Source organism: Macaca fascicularis, chromosome 19, assembly GCF_037993035.2.
Source record: "Macaca fascicularis isolate 582-1 chromosome 19, T2T-MFA8v1.1".
Taxonomy (NCBI): Eukaryota; Metazoa; Chordata; class Mammalia; order Primates; family Cercopithecidae; genus Macaca; species Macaca fascicularis.
Window position 1 is genome coordinate 54,491,539 of NC_088393.1, and position 13,861 is coordinate 54,505,399.

Consider the following 13,861-nt stretch of genomic DNA (forward strand, 5'->3'; position numbering starts at 1 on the left):
AATCTTACCCTGAGCACTCAGATGATGCCTCATGTCATGTTGCCAAGCTGAGACCTGCCACTCATTCTCTTGCTATTATGTGGCCATCAGGCCTGAACAAGAGCCAGGACCCAAGGGGTTTGCAAGAGTCACGTCTGAGTTTAATTAAGTGGGACAGATGTGCTCTTTAGAACCAGGACACCTGGGAGCAATTTTAAAGGTGCAGACATGCCCTGCCTGTGATGAACTTCAGCACAGTCCCCTAATCCTCTTAATTGTTCATACCATCACAAAAAGTGCAAATCTAAAAACAGAGATGAACTGAAAAAATTATTGCATTATCGTTAATCTGACCACAGTGGCTAATGTTGCTTGAATAATGCATTTGGGTGCTTTTAAAAGTCTGCAGTCAGCCTGGGCAACATGGCAAAACCCTGTTCCTACCAAAAAATACAAAAATGAGCTGGGCATGGCGGTTTGCAACTGTAGTCCCAGCTACATGCAGAGTGGCTGATATGAGAGGATGGCTTGAGCCTGGAAAGTCAAGGCTGCCGTGAACCAAGATTGCGCCACTGCACTTCAGCCTGGGTGACAGAGCGAAGAGATCCTGTCTCATAAAAAAAAAAAAAAAAAAAAAAAAAGTCTGCGATGTTTTATTTTTTAATGTGAGAAAATATTAAAAAGTACATTGGCCGGGTACAGTGGCTCAGGCCTATAATCCCAGCACTTTGGGAGGCCTAGGCAAGGCAGATCACGAGGTCAGGAGATCGAGACCATCCTGGCTAACACAGTGAAACCCCGTCTCTACCAAAAATACAAAAAAAAAAAAAAAAAAAAAAAAATTAGCCAGGCATGGTGGCAGGTGCCTGTAGTCCCAGCTACTCGGGAGGCTGAGGCAGGAGAATCACCTGAACCCGGGAGGCAGAGGTTGCAGTGAGCTGAGATCGGGCCATTGCACTACAGCCTGGGCAAAAACAACAAAACTCCCTAAAAAACAAAAACAAAAACAAAGCAAACAAACAAACAAAAACCACTATGCTGAGGAAAAGAAGTCAGACACCAAAAAAACCATATGCTATATGACTCTACTTATATGCAGTCCTGGGACAGACACACTGAGCTTTGGCTGGAAAAATCATTACAGGGCTCACCTCTGACAGCTGCGGCGGGGACCGACTGGGAAGGGGCACAGGGAGGCTTTCTACGATGATGATATTGTTCTGTGTCTTGTTGCAGGCGTGGGTTACACAGGTACCTGTCTATGTCCAAACTCATCAGACTGTTCACTTAAGATCTGTCCATTTCACTCTATGTAAATGTTTTATTTTACCTAAAAAATGAAAATGTAAAAAAAAGGAATAAATGAATAAGTAAATCAACACAAACCAGGTCTTTCTCCTTGGCATCTCTGCTCACCCCAAATGGGCGGCTTTTTCTTGGGCCTCCAGGGCTTCCTGGGTCCAGCCACAGTCACCTCCCCACTAGGTTCCCAGCTGCCACCTCACCCTCTGCAGTCTGTTCCCGACCAGGCTTTCAGAGGGAGACTGGAACCAACCTACGTAGGATCGTGACGCTGTGCTCAACACCCTCCCACAGCTGCCATCTCTCAAATTAAAGCCAGAATACGTCCTGGCTGCACCTGTGGGGCCTTGCACACCAGCCTGCAAAGCCCCCGGCCTCTGCTCCTCACCTCCTCCTTGCTTTCTTCTTTTATTTATTTTTTTTGGAGATGGAGTCTTGCTCTGTTGCCCAGGCTGGAGTGCAGTGGCACAATCTCAGCTCACTGCAGTCTCAACCTCTCGGGTTCAAGCGATTCTCCGGCCTCAGCCTCCCAAGTAGCTGGGACCACAGGCACGCACCATCACACCTGGATAATTATTTTGTATTTTTAGTAGAGATGGGGTTTTACCATGTTGGCCAGGCTGGTCGTGAACTCCTGACCTCAGGTGATCTGCACGCCTCGGCCTCCCAAAGTGCTGGGATTACAGGCATGAGCCACCGTGCCTGGCCTTACTCATTTTCTCAAACAGATCAGAGCCTCCCTCCATGATGACTGCTCCCTCTGCCCAGGAGGCTGTCCTTGGCCAACTGCTTGTTTCACCCCTCACCCGCTTCAGGTCTATTCAGACATGGAGATCCCAGAGAGGCTCCCCCAACCGCTGTAGGCGGCAGCCAGCTGCTCCTGCACACTCACTTTGCCTGCCTCTCTTCCTGCTTTATTTTTCATGGCAGAGCTCTCCGGCCCCTCCGCCTGTATCTACATAAGGTCTGTCCTCACTCGAACGTTAGGTTCCAGACCAGGACTTGGTCTTGCTCCTGGCTGTCGTACAGCAGATTCTCAATGAACCTGGCTTGAATGACAGCATGGGCGACCAGGACACTTTGCTCTCCAGCCCTGCTGGTTGCATCCACAGCTCTCCATCTCCCTGCAAACACTCCGGGCCAGCCTCTCCCCAGACACACCCCTGAACAGAACACCTCCATCCGGGGCGATGAGGTTTCCTTGAAGACAGCTTTCATGTGCCCCAACCTTGGATTCCCCCCATTTTTAGGGCACGTAGGCCTGTCATACTTTACTGACAGCCTGGGTGTAACCAGAGTGACTATTATTGTGGGAGGTACTTACATATCTTGGCCAAACAGGGCTTTTCCCATTGTGGGGTGTGGGGCACCCAATAAAAAAACCTTCATCCAGATGCTTCTGAGTACACGGCAGTTCCTAACGAGCAACCTGTCCTCAAATCCCAGCTTCCCTTTTGATCTCTTTCGCATCTTTCCTCATAATCTCCATTCACTTTCACAAAACCTCAACCTGGACCCCGAAGGACACTTCCCTTTCCCTAAGCCTGAATTATTCCACCTGAAGCTCTCCAACCTGTACTATTCATAGAATTCTTGGCTGGGTGCGGTGGCTCATGCCTGTAATCCCAGCACTTTGGGAGGCTGAGGCAGGCGGATCACAAGGTTAAGAGACCGAGACCATCCTGGCCAACATGGTGAAACCCCATCTCTACTAAAAAAAATACAAAAATATTAGCTGGGTGTGGTGGCACACACCTGTAGTCCCAGCTACTCGGGAGGCTGAGGCAGGAGAATCACTTGAACCTGGGAGGCAGAGGTGGCAGTGAGCCGAGATCATGCCATTATACTCCAGCCTGGCGAGAGCTAGACTCCATCTCAATTAAAAAAAACCGAATTCTCAGGAGAAACTGTTTAAGATGGAGATTCCCAGGTACAACCCCCAAGAGATCCTGAGTCAGCAGGTGGGAACACGAAATGGTACCTTGAACAGATTCCAAGCAACTGACGTAGTGGCCACCCTGGTTCAGGAGTTCTTGGAGAGGGGCAGGGAGAGCCAGAAGAAAACTAAATTTTTAGCGAAAAGACCTCAGCTTCTGGCCTGGCGCGGTGGCTCACGCCTGTAATTCCAACAGTTTGGGAGGCCGAGGCGGGCAGATCACTTGAGCCCAGGAGGTAGAGGCTGCAGTGAGCTGAGATCGTGCCACTGACCTCTTGGCTTCTGTGTGAGGGAATAGGAGGGGAGCGAAAGGTTTTCATCTTCCAGCTGTTTATAAAAATATAAACTGGCACTTTGAGGTAATTTGCATCACCCAATACCTCTTCTAGAAACCCCAAGATCTGTGGGACGTCCTTCCACATCGGTGGAAAGCCATTTGCAAAGAGGACAGTTTCTCCTCTCGTGGATCATTAACAGTTCTCAAAGCTTGAACCCGTATCTGATAACCAGTCATGTCTGGCTGGGGGCACTGTTGGAAGGGGGAACCCTTTCCTCAAATTTAATAGTCCATGCAATCCCCACCTACAAAAGAGAAAACTTAACAGGACACAATTTGCTAAACTTTATTTTATACATACACGTTTACATTTACTAGTCATGGTGTCAGCCTGTTAACACAATGAAGCCGTAATGGACCCGTTTTGAAATTAGAAGTTGGACAGTTGCAGGCTTTGGTCTCTTCAAGAGTGCAGTTCACCCCTGGGTTTCGTTTGGCACACACCCCAGGAGCACCTCGATGCACACAGCTGCGTAGCTGCTCTCTTTTGTATTTTTCAGTCAGACTCATTCAGGATTTTGAAATGAATCACCACGAGAAATGTGTTTTAAAGCTGAATCACTGAGAACATCTAACAACTGTTCACATTCTTTAGCACAAAAACTGAAGTCGGAAAAGATGCCCTGAAAACTTGCAAGGGCTAATACTCTATGATAGAATATCACTACTGTTCACCATGTTAACACGTTTACTTGCTACCATACAACTGAAGCATCACGGCAGGACAAGAGCATGTGAATGACGAAAGGAAACTTGCTTTCAGGGCGTCAGATTATAGGACATGCACAGGACTGAATTTCTTCCACTTCTAACCTCGCTTATCAGTCGCATTTACAAGAAACTCAATTTTAAGCAAAGAGATGCCAGAAATAACTAACTCAAGATGTGTACAAAAACAAGTTAACCTATAAACACAAGGTAATATTCTGATAGTCTTCAATGTGACTGGTTTGCTTTCCAACATATCTGAGTAGTCACTTTTGAGTTTTTTAAACACGTGAAAAAAATAAATTCAGATTACATCTTTGTGGACATCTAGGATACAGTCTGGAAACCATTACCTCAGGAACCCTGCCCTCTCCCCTACACATGGGCACGCAACCACACACACACACACATACACACACACACAAATAATGACACGTGGTGGTCTGGTCTAATATAGTGTGTCTAAATTCAGAGGGCAGACATTAACAGCCTCGATCTCTGATCTCTTGACCTGGTTTTGTTTGTTTGTTTGTTTGAGACAGAGTCTCACTCTGTCGCCAGGCTGGAGTGCTGTGGTGCAATCTCGGCTCACTGCAACCTCCGCCTCCCGGATTCAAACAATTCTTCTGCCTCAGCCTCCTGAGTAGCTGAGATTACAGGCGCGCGCCACCACGCCCGGCTACTTTTTGTATTTTTAGTAGACGTGGGGTTTCACCATGTTGGTCAGGCTGGTCTCAAACTCCTGACCTTGTGATCCACCCACCTCGGCCTCCCGAAGTGCTGGGATTACAGGCGTGAGCCACCACGCCCAGCCAACAGCCAAGTTTTAAAATATTCTTTCCCCTCTTACTTATATATAACGTGAGTAGTGACCTTCTGCTACAAAGATGGTGACAGTTTGGTGCAAAGATGGTGACAGTTTGGTAGATGGATGGAATTACAGCTGGGGACCTAGGAATACCTGCATCTTTCCCTACAATCACCCCGCTTCCCCACAGGATTCCTGAGAGGGCTCATCCCAAATGGGAATCAAAGTGCCATTTTTACTAACAGACTCTAAAACTCAAAGACTTCAAGATCTAGGCAGACATTCTTTTTCTCTAAAACTAACTCTTGGGACCTCCTGGCTAGGTAACTGGAGGATGGAAGCTGGAGACTGAAGGGGCAATGAAGCCAGGTTTGCAGTGAAGGTCCTGGCTTAACTTACCCCGCTGGTTACACGAGAGAAAGGCGGGAGGAAGAATACAGCGGGGCCACCCAGCTCTTCCAAACGCCAGGGCCTGCAGAGGTTGCTGACCATTCCGAGTAGGGAGCAAGGCGTGGAGGAGAAAGGCTGAACATGGATGAGTGTAACAGTGACCCTGCTCATGCATAAAGGGGAATGAATGTTCTAGAATTTTCCCAATCTTCTTACCAACTCTCCTGACTCCGAAGGGAAGGTGAGTAGAGGAGGTGGTGAAATGGCAGGCCTGGTAGAGAAAAGGGCATAGAGGTCTACCACCCTTCCCCAACTCCCTCCCACCCAAGACCTCACCTATCGTTTACCTCAGAGCCAGATCTCTATCAACAGGGTCCCTAAGAGAGTCCAAAGTCTTATTTTATTCAGTGACAAGAAAAAACTTGGTTGACTTGGAACTTCTTCCTTGTTCTTTCAACTCCTCAGTACGGGTGGTCCCCCAGATCAAACCTTTCTGGATTCTGCAAATAAATGAGAGAACAGCTCAAGAAGGGAAGCAGAGAGGTGTCATTAGGAAATACATTACTTCCAAGAAACTTCTGGGTCCCTGAACATTTCTATTCCCCATCCAGGCCTCTAGAAAATTCCACCCTTAAAGCCACATACCCTGCAAACACCATAACTCCAAAGGATTTTTTTTTTTTTTTTTGGGGGACAGGGTCTCACTCTATCGCCCAGGCTGGGGTGCAGTGGTGTGATCTTGGCTCCCTGCAACCTCCACTTCCTAGGTTCGAGCAATTCTCATGCCTCGGCCTCCCCAGCAGCTGGAATTACAGGTGCCCACCACCATGCCCAGCTAATGTTTGTATTTTTAGTAGAGATGGGGTTTCACCATGTTGGCCAGGCTAGTCTCAAACTCCTGACAACAGATGATCTGCCCACGTTAGCCTCCCAAATCATTAAATTCTTTTTTTTTCTTTTTTGGAGACAGAGTCTCACTCTGTCACCCAGACTAGAGGGCAGTGGCACAATCTACGCTCACTGCAACCTCTGCCTCCCAGGTTCTAGAGATGCTCCTGCCTCAGCCTCCCCAGTAGCTGGGATTACAGGCGTACGCCACCACGCCCAACTAATTTTTTGTATTTTTAGTAGAGATGGGGTTTCACCATGTTGGCCAGGCTGGTCTTGAACTCCTGACCTCAGGCGATCTGCCCACCTTGGCTTCCCAAAGTGCTGGGATTACAGGTGTGAGCCACCAAGCCTGGGCCCAAACCATTAAATTCTCATCAAGGAAGATGGGTCAGAGGTAGTGGCAAATGACCACAGTGACACTCATTGATAAACAACCGGTTGGTGGGTTTGCTCTGTCATCTCCTGCCCACCAGATGTTCCCAGCATCAGCCTTCAGGGGCTCCTGGGAGGGCAGTCTGGGCTCTTACCCTCCTCAACTGGTGTGTCATCCACCTCCCGCCATGCACCAGGGTCCTCCTCATCACCCGCTTGACCCACCACCTCCTCAGGTTCCTCTGCCCCCACCTGTCACTCCTAGCTAGTCCTGCCTCATCCACTTGCTGGATGACAGCCCAGTCACTTCTGCTGTCATTCTCACCATTGGTGGCACGCCGAGGAGAGCCTTCTGGCTTGGCCTTCAGATCCCTAGAAGTTGAGGCTGTTGCCTCGGCAGACTGCTGGCCTCGAGGGGCTTTCTGAACTGATGCCTCCCTTCTTGAGCCCGGCCCTTTCTTTGGCATCACCGGCTTCTTCCTGCTGTCTTCTGAGTCGACCAAGACGTAAGAGACAGGGCCCAAGCTCACCTTCTTCTTCTTCCTCATGGGGTTCTTGGCGGAGACCCAGGCCATGGCCTTCTTCTTTGGTGGGCTTTCATGGCCACCATCTTGGTCTGACTCAGAGGCGCCTCCTGGGCTCTCGGCTTCTGCCCGAGCATCCTGAGATGGCTCTCTGGGACCCTTCCAGGCACATTTCGCCATGGGCTTCTTCAAAGCCAACTCCTCCTGCTTCACACAGGGCTTTCTGCTGCCCTTGATCGGCTCTGAGATTGCCATGCTTTCAGCATCACCCGCCTCAGGATCCTCCAAGTTGGCTGTGCTGTTGGAATTGATGCTTTTGGGTTTTTTCCAGGGCACTGCTTCCTGCTTGGGGTTCTTCTTCTGCTTCTTTCTCCTGGAGCGAGTCTTAGCTCCAGCCTTGCGAACCAAAGGTTTGGGAGGGTCATGCTGATCTTCTGTGGCATTCCAGTTGTTGGGGTTCTCCGTCTTTAAGGCAGAACCCACCTCTGCTGCAAGCCCCGGTTCTTTCTTGACCTTCTTCCCTGCTGCTAAAGCCCAGGCTGTCATCTCTTCGAACTCAGCGGCCTCGTGGGCCCTGGCTTCCTCCCGGCTGCGGATCTCAGCATCCATGCAGAAGATGATCTGTACCACCGCTCCCAGAAGCACCCCCAAAGCTTCTGCCCAGTTCTCTGGCGGCTGATGCTGGTTCTGGGACAGTGTGGGGTGGTTGAGCTGGAGCAGGCGGACCACATCCTCCCAGGTGCGTCCCTCGGCATCCAGGAATTCATTCAGATTTTTTAAAAACTCAGCATCCTGGGTAGGGTCTCTACAGACCACTCTCCAGACACCACCCCTTCCTGGGAATTCACGGGGGATGGTGCTCAGATTCACACCTTCACCAACCTCAATGAGGGCAGCTTTAACATTCTCTTCCCTCACAAAAATCTTGTTGAGCACGCGGTACGGGCCCAGTGGGGAGAGGACCCCATTCAAGGTCTCCTCAATTTCTGCTTGGCCACAGTCCTCTGGGATGCCTGTGACCAACAAGGACCTGTGGATGTCCACTTCCATTCCCCTGCACCAATCCTCCAGAAGGTTCATCGCCATGGTCTTGGACATTTAGCGGCTTTGACCCTATTACGTGTAGTAAAGAGTCTATTAGGTGGGCGTGGGCTGCAGCGGTCCCCAAAAACAGTAATCCTGCAAGGTGAAAAGGGAGCAAGGTCAGGTTTCCAGAAAGATGGCCAAGCTCACAGATCCTAGCTGCCCCCTCCGCGGCTGGCCTGCAGGAGGCCTCGCGCTTTCCCAACACCCTCCTCCCCAACCCAGACCCCGGTGCTCACACGTGTCCCAGAATCTGCAGCAAAAGGCTCTCGGTTCCTCCCCCGGGCCTGACGCTCCGCCTGCCCGGCCGGGACTTACTTGGCAGCCCAGCCTCTGACCGCCCAGCCAGGCCAAGGAGGGGCAGCCGGAATGCAGCTGTTTCCCAGTCGCTGGCTCCGGCTACCCCAGCACCGCTGTTAGAGGCAGAAAGGACCAAGAAGGCGCCGTCCGCCCCCACTCCGGCCCGGGCGGGTCACGCGGCGTCCAGCCTCGATCCTGTTAGCTGCGCTGAGCCAAGGCTGGCGTCGCAGCGCGCGCCTGCGCACTGGCTCCCGCACCGCCGCTCGGGGGTCTTGGGCTGCGCAGGTGCCGACGTCTCCATGGCAACCGGGCGTGGGTTGCTAGCCCTCAGCCAGGCCTGTGTGCCGCCGCTGCAACTGGGCCTGGGGAGCCGGGTGCAAGAGTGGCCTTTTCAGGTTGCAGAGCAAGGGGGTCTGGATACATCCCGGTGGCGCCTCCACGGAGGCCCACTCTTTCCACCCAACTGGCCCTCGAGAACGGGGATTAGGTCGCTGAGAAGCGCTAACATCTATGGGTGCACCCACTGACTCTATTATCCTCTGATCCACTGTTGGATTCACCCAACGCAACTCTTGGAAGACACTAGAAATCAAGGAAGGAGGAAAACGAGGCTTTAATCTTCTTGGGTTCCTCTAAAAAAAAAGCCACAGCTCCTGTTGGGCTTGTAGCCTTCTCTGATACAAGCTCCTGAGTTCTTCTAGGAATTTCCAGAAACTTCTAGAAATTTCAGTCTCGTCCCCGACCCCTTCTAGCATGAGGATAATGCCTCTCTTTTTCTTGTTTCCTCAGCGTGATGCAGGGCAGGTTCTTGGCGTCCTCCAGGCAGGGGACAATGTTACAGCTTAGTGACTGCCCCTACAGATAAGTGTTAGTCCAAACTGCAACCATTTTGTAAGCCCCCCACTGTTTTGCAGGTCTTTGTCAAAGTGAAATATTCCACGAGGGTGCCGGCTGTGAGAAACATCCTGCCTAACCACCTGACCACAAGGTGGACAAAGGCCCAACTAAATAAACATCCCGATCATATTCTGCCGGGAGAAAGTGCAAAGAACACCACATTCCACCAGAACAAGGGCCAGAACCTCCTCAACATGGAACCACCTTATCAATATCCTGCTGGGCAGCAAGCCATACTGCCCAGACTCCTCCAACCCATAACTATAAGTACCCCCAGCCTATAAGCAGGGGTGGGCTCTGGCACTAGGCTCGTTCCCAACTCCCACAGGTGTCTGCAGTATACCTGGGTTGCTGTTGAGCCGCCTTCTGTCTGTGTCTTTCTTTAACCCTCACCTTCCCTCCAAAATCTAACGAGGAGGGCTACCCTCTAGGCAGTGTGCTGAGAATAGCAGCTCAGGGGCAAGGCTGCAGTCACATGTATACCCACTTTTAATGACATGCTAATTAAGGGGTGGGTTTTCAGAATTAGCTAGCAAATTGGCAGTAACTTATGGGTGTTGCCATGGCAATGGTAAACTGTCATGGTGCTGGCGGGCATGTATTATGGAGAAGGGCTTTCGGTGCCTTTTCAAGGTTTTGGTCAGTCTTCAGTGTGGTCCTCAGTGGTGTCCCCTGGGCCTCCTACCTCAACCTTGCTGCCCATGAGCAAGAACTTGGTTAATAGTATATTAAAGCCGGGCGCTGTGGCTCACACATGTAATCCCAACACTTTGGGAGGCTGAGGAGGGCGGATCACTTGAGCTTGGGAGTTTGAGACCAGCCTGGGCAGCATGGCAAAAGCCCGTCTCTACCAAAAACGCAAAAAATTAGCCAGGTGCAGATATTTATTTGAGAGCTTCAGCGTATGAGCAGTGAGTATTCAAAGCAGTGGGACTCCATGTAGCTACCTAGGGAAAGGCTTAGAGAAGGAGGTCACGGACAGTGAGTGCCCTGGGAACTCTGTGCTGAAGAAGAGAAGGAGGCAGCGAAGGAGACTAGGAAGGAGTGAACAAGGAGTTGGGAGGTGACCCAGGACAGTGTGGCTGGAGAATGTTTGTCCAGAGGGATAGAGGGGTCAGCCATGTTAAATGCTACCAAGAGAAAGAGCAAAATGAAGTCAAAGATGTACTATTCACTTTGGAAAGATGTAGACCATCGGTGACTTGAATAAGAGTTACCATAGAGGGCTGGGCGCGGTGCTCACGCCTGTAATCTCAGCACTTTGGGAGGCTGAGGCGGGCGGTCACGAGGTCAGGAGATCGAGACCATCCTGGCTAACACAGTGAAACCCCCATCTCTACTAAAAATACAAAAAAAATTAGCCGGGTGTGGTGGCGGGCGCCTGTAGCCGCAGCCACTCGGGAGGCTGAGGTAGGAGAATGGCGTGAACCTGGGAGGTGGAGCTTGCGGTGAGCTGAGATGGCACCACTGCATTCCAGTCTGGGCGACAGAGTGAGACTCAGTCTCAAAAAAAAAAAAAAAAAAGAATTATTCTAGAGAAGTAGTTGGGATCCCCCTGGGAATGGGAAGAGGAACCTCTGCATCCAGGACATCTGGGTCCAGGAATGCTAGTAGGAGTGAAGGTAGGAAAACGAAGACAGGCCAGGCATGGTGGCTCACACCTGTAATCCCAGCACTGTGGGAGGCCGAGGCAGGCAGCTCACCTGAGATCAGGGGTTCAAGACCAGCCTGGCCAACATGGAGAAACCCCGTCTCTACTACAAATACAAAAATTAGCCGGGCATGGTGGCGCATGCTTGTAATCCCAGCTACTTGTGAGGCTGAGGCAGGAGAATCACTGGAACCCAGGAGGTGGAGGTTGCGGTGAGCCGAGACTGTGCCATTGCACTCCAGCCTGGGCGACAAGAGTGAAACTCCGTCTCACAAACAAACAAAAAATAAGTACATTATTTAAAAATAAATAAATAAATATAGGTTAAAATAGTGAATTTTATGTTACATGTAATTTACTACAAAAGTGAACAAATAATGCGTTACAGAATGGAGAGATGGGGGCAAGGTAGGGAGAGAAACGCCTTCAGCTTTGCCTCAAAAGCCAGGTGTCAGCTTCCTGCAGAACCAATACGCCTAACAGTCCTGGCTGCCCCTTGAGGAATGCCACTCAACCCCGGTGCGTGCACACAGAATCAAAGTTCTGGAACTTTCTCTTCGAGGAGAAAAGAAGATATCTCAGTGTGTTTGAAAATTCTGCTAAGTTGTCAGACCAAAAAATAAATAAATAAATAAGGCCGGGCGCGGTGGCTCAAGCCTGTAATCCCAGGACTTTGGGAGGCCGAGACGGGCGGATCACGAGGTCAGGAGATCGAGAGACGATCCCGGCTAACATGGTGAAACCCCGTCTCTACTAAAAAATACAAAAAAATAGCCGGGCGAGGTGGCGGGCGCCTGTAGTCCCAGCTACTCGGGAGGCTGAGGCAGGAGAATGGCGTAAACCCGGGAGGCGGAGCTTGCAGTGAGCTGAGATCCGGCCACTGCACTCCAGCCTGGGTGACAGAGCAAGACTCCGTCTCAAAAAAAAAAATAAATAAATAAATAAATAAATAAATAAATAAACGAACCAATAGAAGAAGAAAATCATCAATCTGGATGGGATAAAAAGTAAATTTGTACTAGCAGTGGATTGTAAAACGTCATAACTAAAATGAGATGGAATGGATGTTTGCTGAATCTCAGAGGCTTTTGCTATGTTTGCCAAGTAGTTTTACAAATGCGGGTGCTTGTTTGTGATGCAGGCTGCAGACAAAGTTGCTGCAGTGGAAACTGAGTCACACAGTGGGGTGTTGGAGGAGGAATGTGACCCTCAGGTACAGGGAAATTAGACACTCTCCGTTTTTTCTTATCTCTTTTTCAGTTATTTATTTTGGCATGCAAGGGAATGATAGACACTGAGGTTTGATAAATATTGGATTTTTAAATGCAGTGATACTCAAAGTGACTACCTCTGGGGAGACGAAGAGGGCAAATCATATGGGAGGTGGGACACAGCCTGTTTAAACAATAATTTGGTTTAAAGATGTGTAAATAAATTTAGCATAGTATTAAGATTTGATAAAGAATGGCAAGGGATACATAAGGGTTAATTACATAAATCTCTTTTTTTTTTTTTTTTCTGAGACAGAGTCTCACTCTGTCCCCCAGGCTGGAGTGCAGTGGTGCACTCAGCCTCCACCTTCTGGGTTCAAGAGATTCTCCTCCCTTAGCCTCCTGAGTAGCTGGGATTATAGGCACGCACCACCACACCAAGCTAATTTTTGTATTTTTAGTAGAGACGGGGTTTCCCCATGTTGCCCAGGTTGGTCTCAAACTCCTGACCTCAAGTGATCCACCTGCCTCAGCCTCCCAAAGTGCTGGGATTGGCCGGGCGCGGTGGCTCAAGCCTGTAATCTCAGCACTTTGGGAGGCCGAGGCGGATGGATCACGAGGTCAGGAGATCGAGACTATCCTGGCTAACATGGTGAAACCCCGTCTCTACTAAAAATACAAAAAACTAGCCGGGCGTGGTGGCGGGCGCCTGTAGTCTCAGCTACTTGGGAGGCTGAGGCAGGAGAATGGCGTGAACCCGGGAGGCGGAGCTTGCAGTGAGCCGAGATCACGCCACTGCACTCCAGCCTGGGAGACACAGCGAGACTCCGTCTCAAAAAAAAAAAAAAAAAACAAAAAAAAAACAAAGTGCTGGGATTGCAGACATGAGCCACTGAGCCCAGCCAATAATGCTAAAAAAAAAAAAAAGTGTAAATAAATTTAGCATAGTATTATAGTATTAAGATTTGATAAAGAATGGCAGGGGGATGCATGAGGGTTAGTTATATAAATATCTTTTTTTTTTTTTTTTTGAGACTGTGAGTCTCACTCTGTCACCCAGGCTAGAGTGCAGTGGTGTGGGTAGCCTCTGCCTCCCAGGTTTAAGCAATTCTCCTGCCTCAACTTCTCAAGTAGCTGGGATTACAGGGAACTGTCACCATGCCTGGTTAATTTTTGTACTTTTTTTTTTTTTTTTTTTGAGACAGAGTCTCGCTCTGTCGCTCAGGCTGGCGTGCAGGGGCACGATCTCGGCTCACTGTAGGTTCTACCTCCGGGGTCCACGCCATTCTCCTGCCTCAGCCTCCCAAGTAACTGGGACTACAGGCGCCCGCCACCACGCCCGGCTAATTTTTTGTATTTTTTAGTAGAGACGGGGTTTCACTGTGTTAGCCAGGATGGTCTTGATCTCCTGACCTCGTGATCCGCCCGCCTCAGCCTCCCAAAGTGTTGGAATTACAGGCATGAGCCACCGC

General features: G+C 50.0%; 1 protein-coding gene across 4 annotated transcripts; it reads right to left on the reverse strand.

Moving 5' to 3' along the window:
* Positions 1-3,824: 3,824 nt before the first annotated feature.
* PNMA8A (PNMA family member 8A) lies at positions 3,825-8,876 on the reverse strand. Of its 4 annotated transcripts, none has more exons than XM_074023973.1 (3): positions 8,649-8,876; positions 7,049-8,426; positions 3,825-5,960 (listed from the first exon to the last, which is right to left on the reverse strand). In XM_074023973.1, the coding sequence occupies exons 2-3, from the start codon at positions 8,343-8,345 to the stop codon at positions 5,944-5,946; spliced, it is 1,314 nt and encodes a 437-aa protein (XP_073880074.1). In that variant the 5' UTR covers positions 8,346-8,426; positions 8,649-8,876; the 3' UTR covers positions 3,825-5,943. The 4 variants fall into 4 exon arrangements, with proteins under 4 accessions (XP_073880074.1, XP_015297370.3, XP_005589712.3 ...); XM_015441884.3 differs by having other exon boundaries at positions 6,976-8,426; XM_005589655.4 differs by having other exon boundaries at positions 8,570-8,876.
* Positions 8,877-13,861: the final 4,985 nt, after the last annotated feature.

Excerpts from the sequence above, each read along its gene's own strand:
- PNMA8A (XM_015441884.3), bottom strand. The coding sequence starts at position 8,345 with ATGTCCAAGACCATGGCGATGAACCTTCTGGAGGATTGGTGCAGGGGA. Across the intron at positions 5,961-6,975 it reads GGACTAGCTAGGAGTGACAG|AATCCAGAAAGGTTTGATCT; the intron begins GTGGGGGCAGAG and ends ATTTATTTGCAG.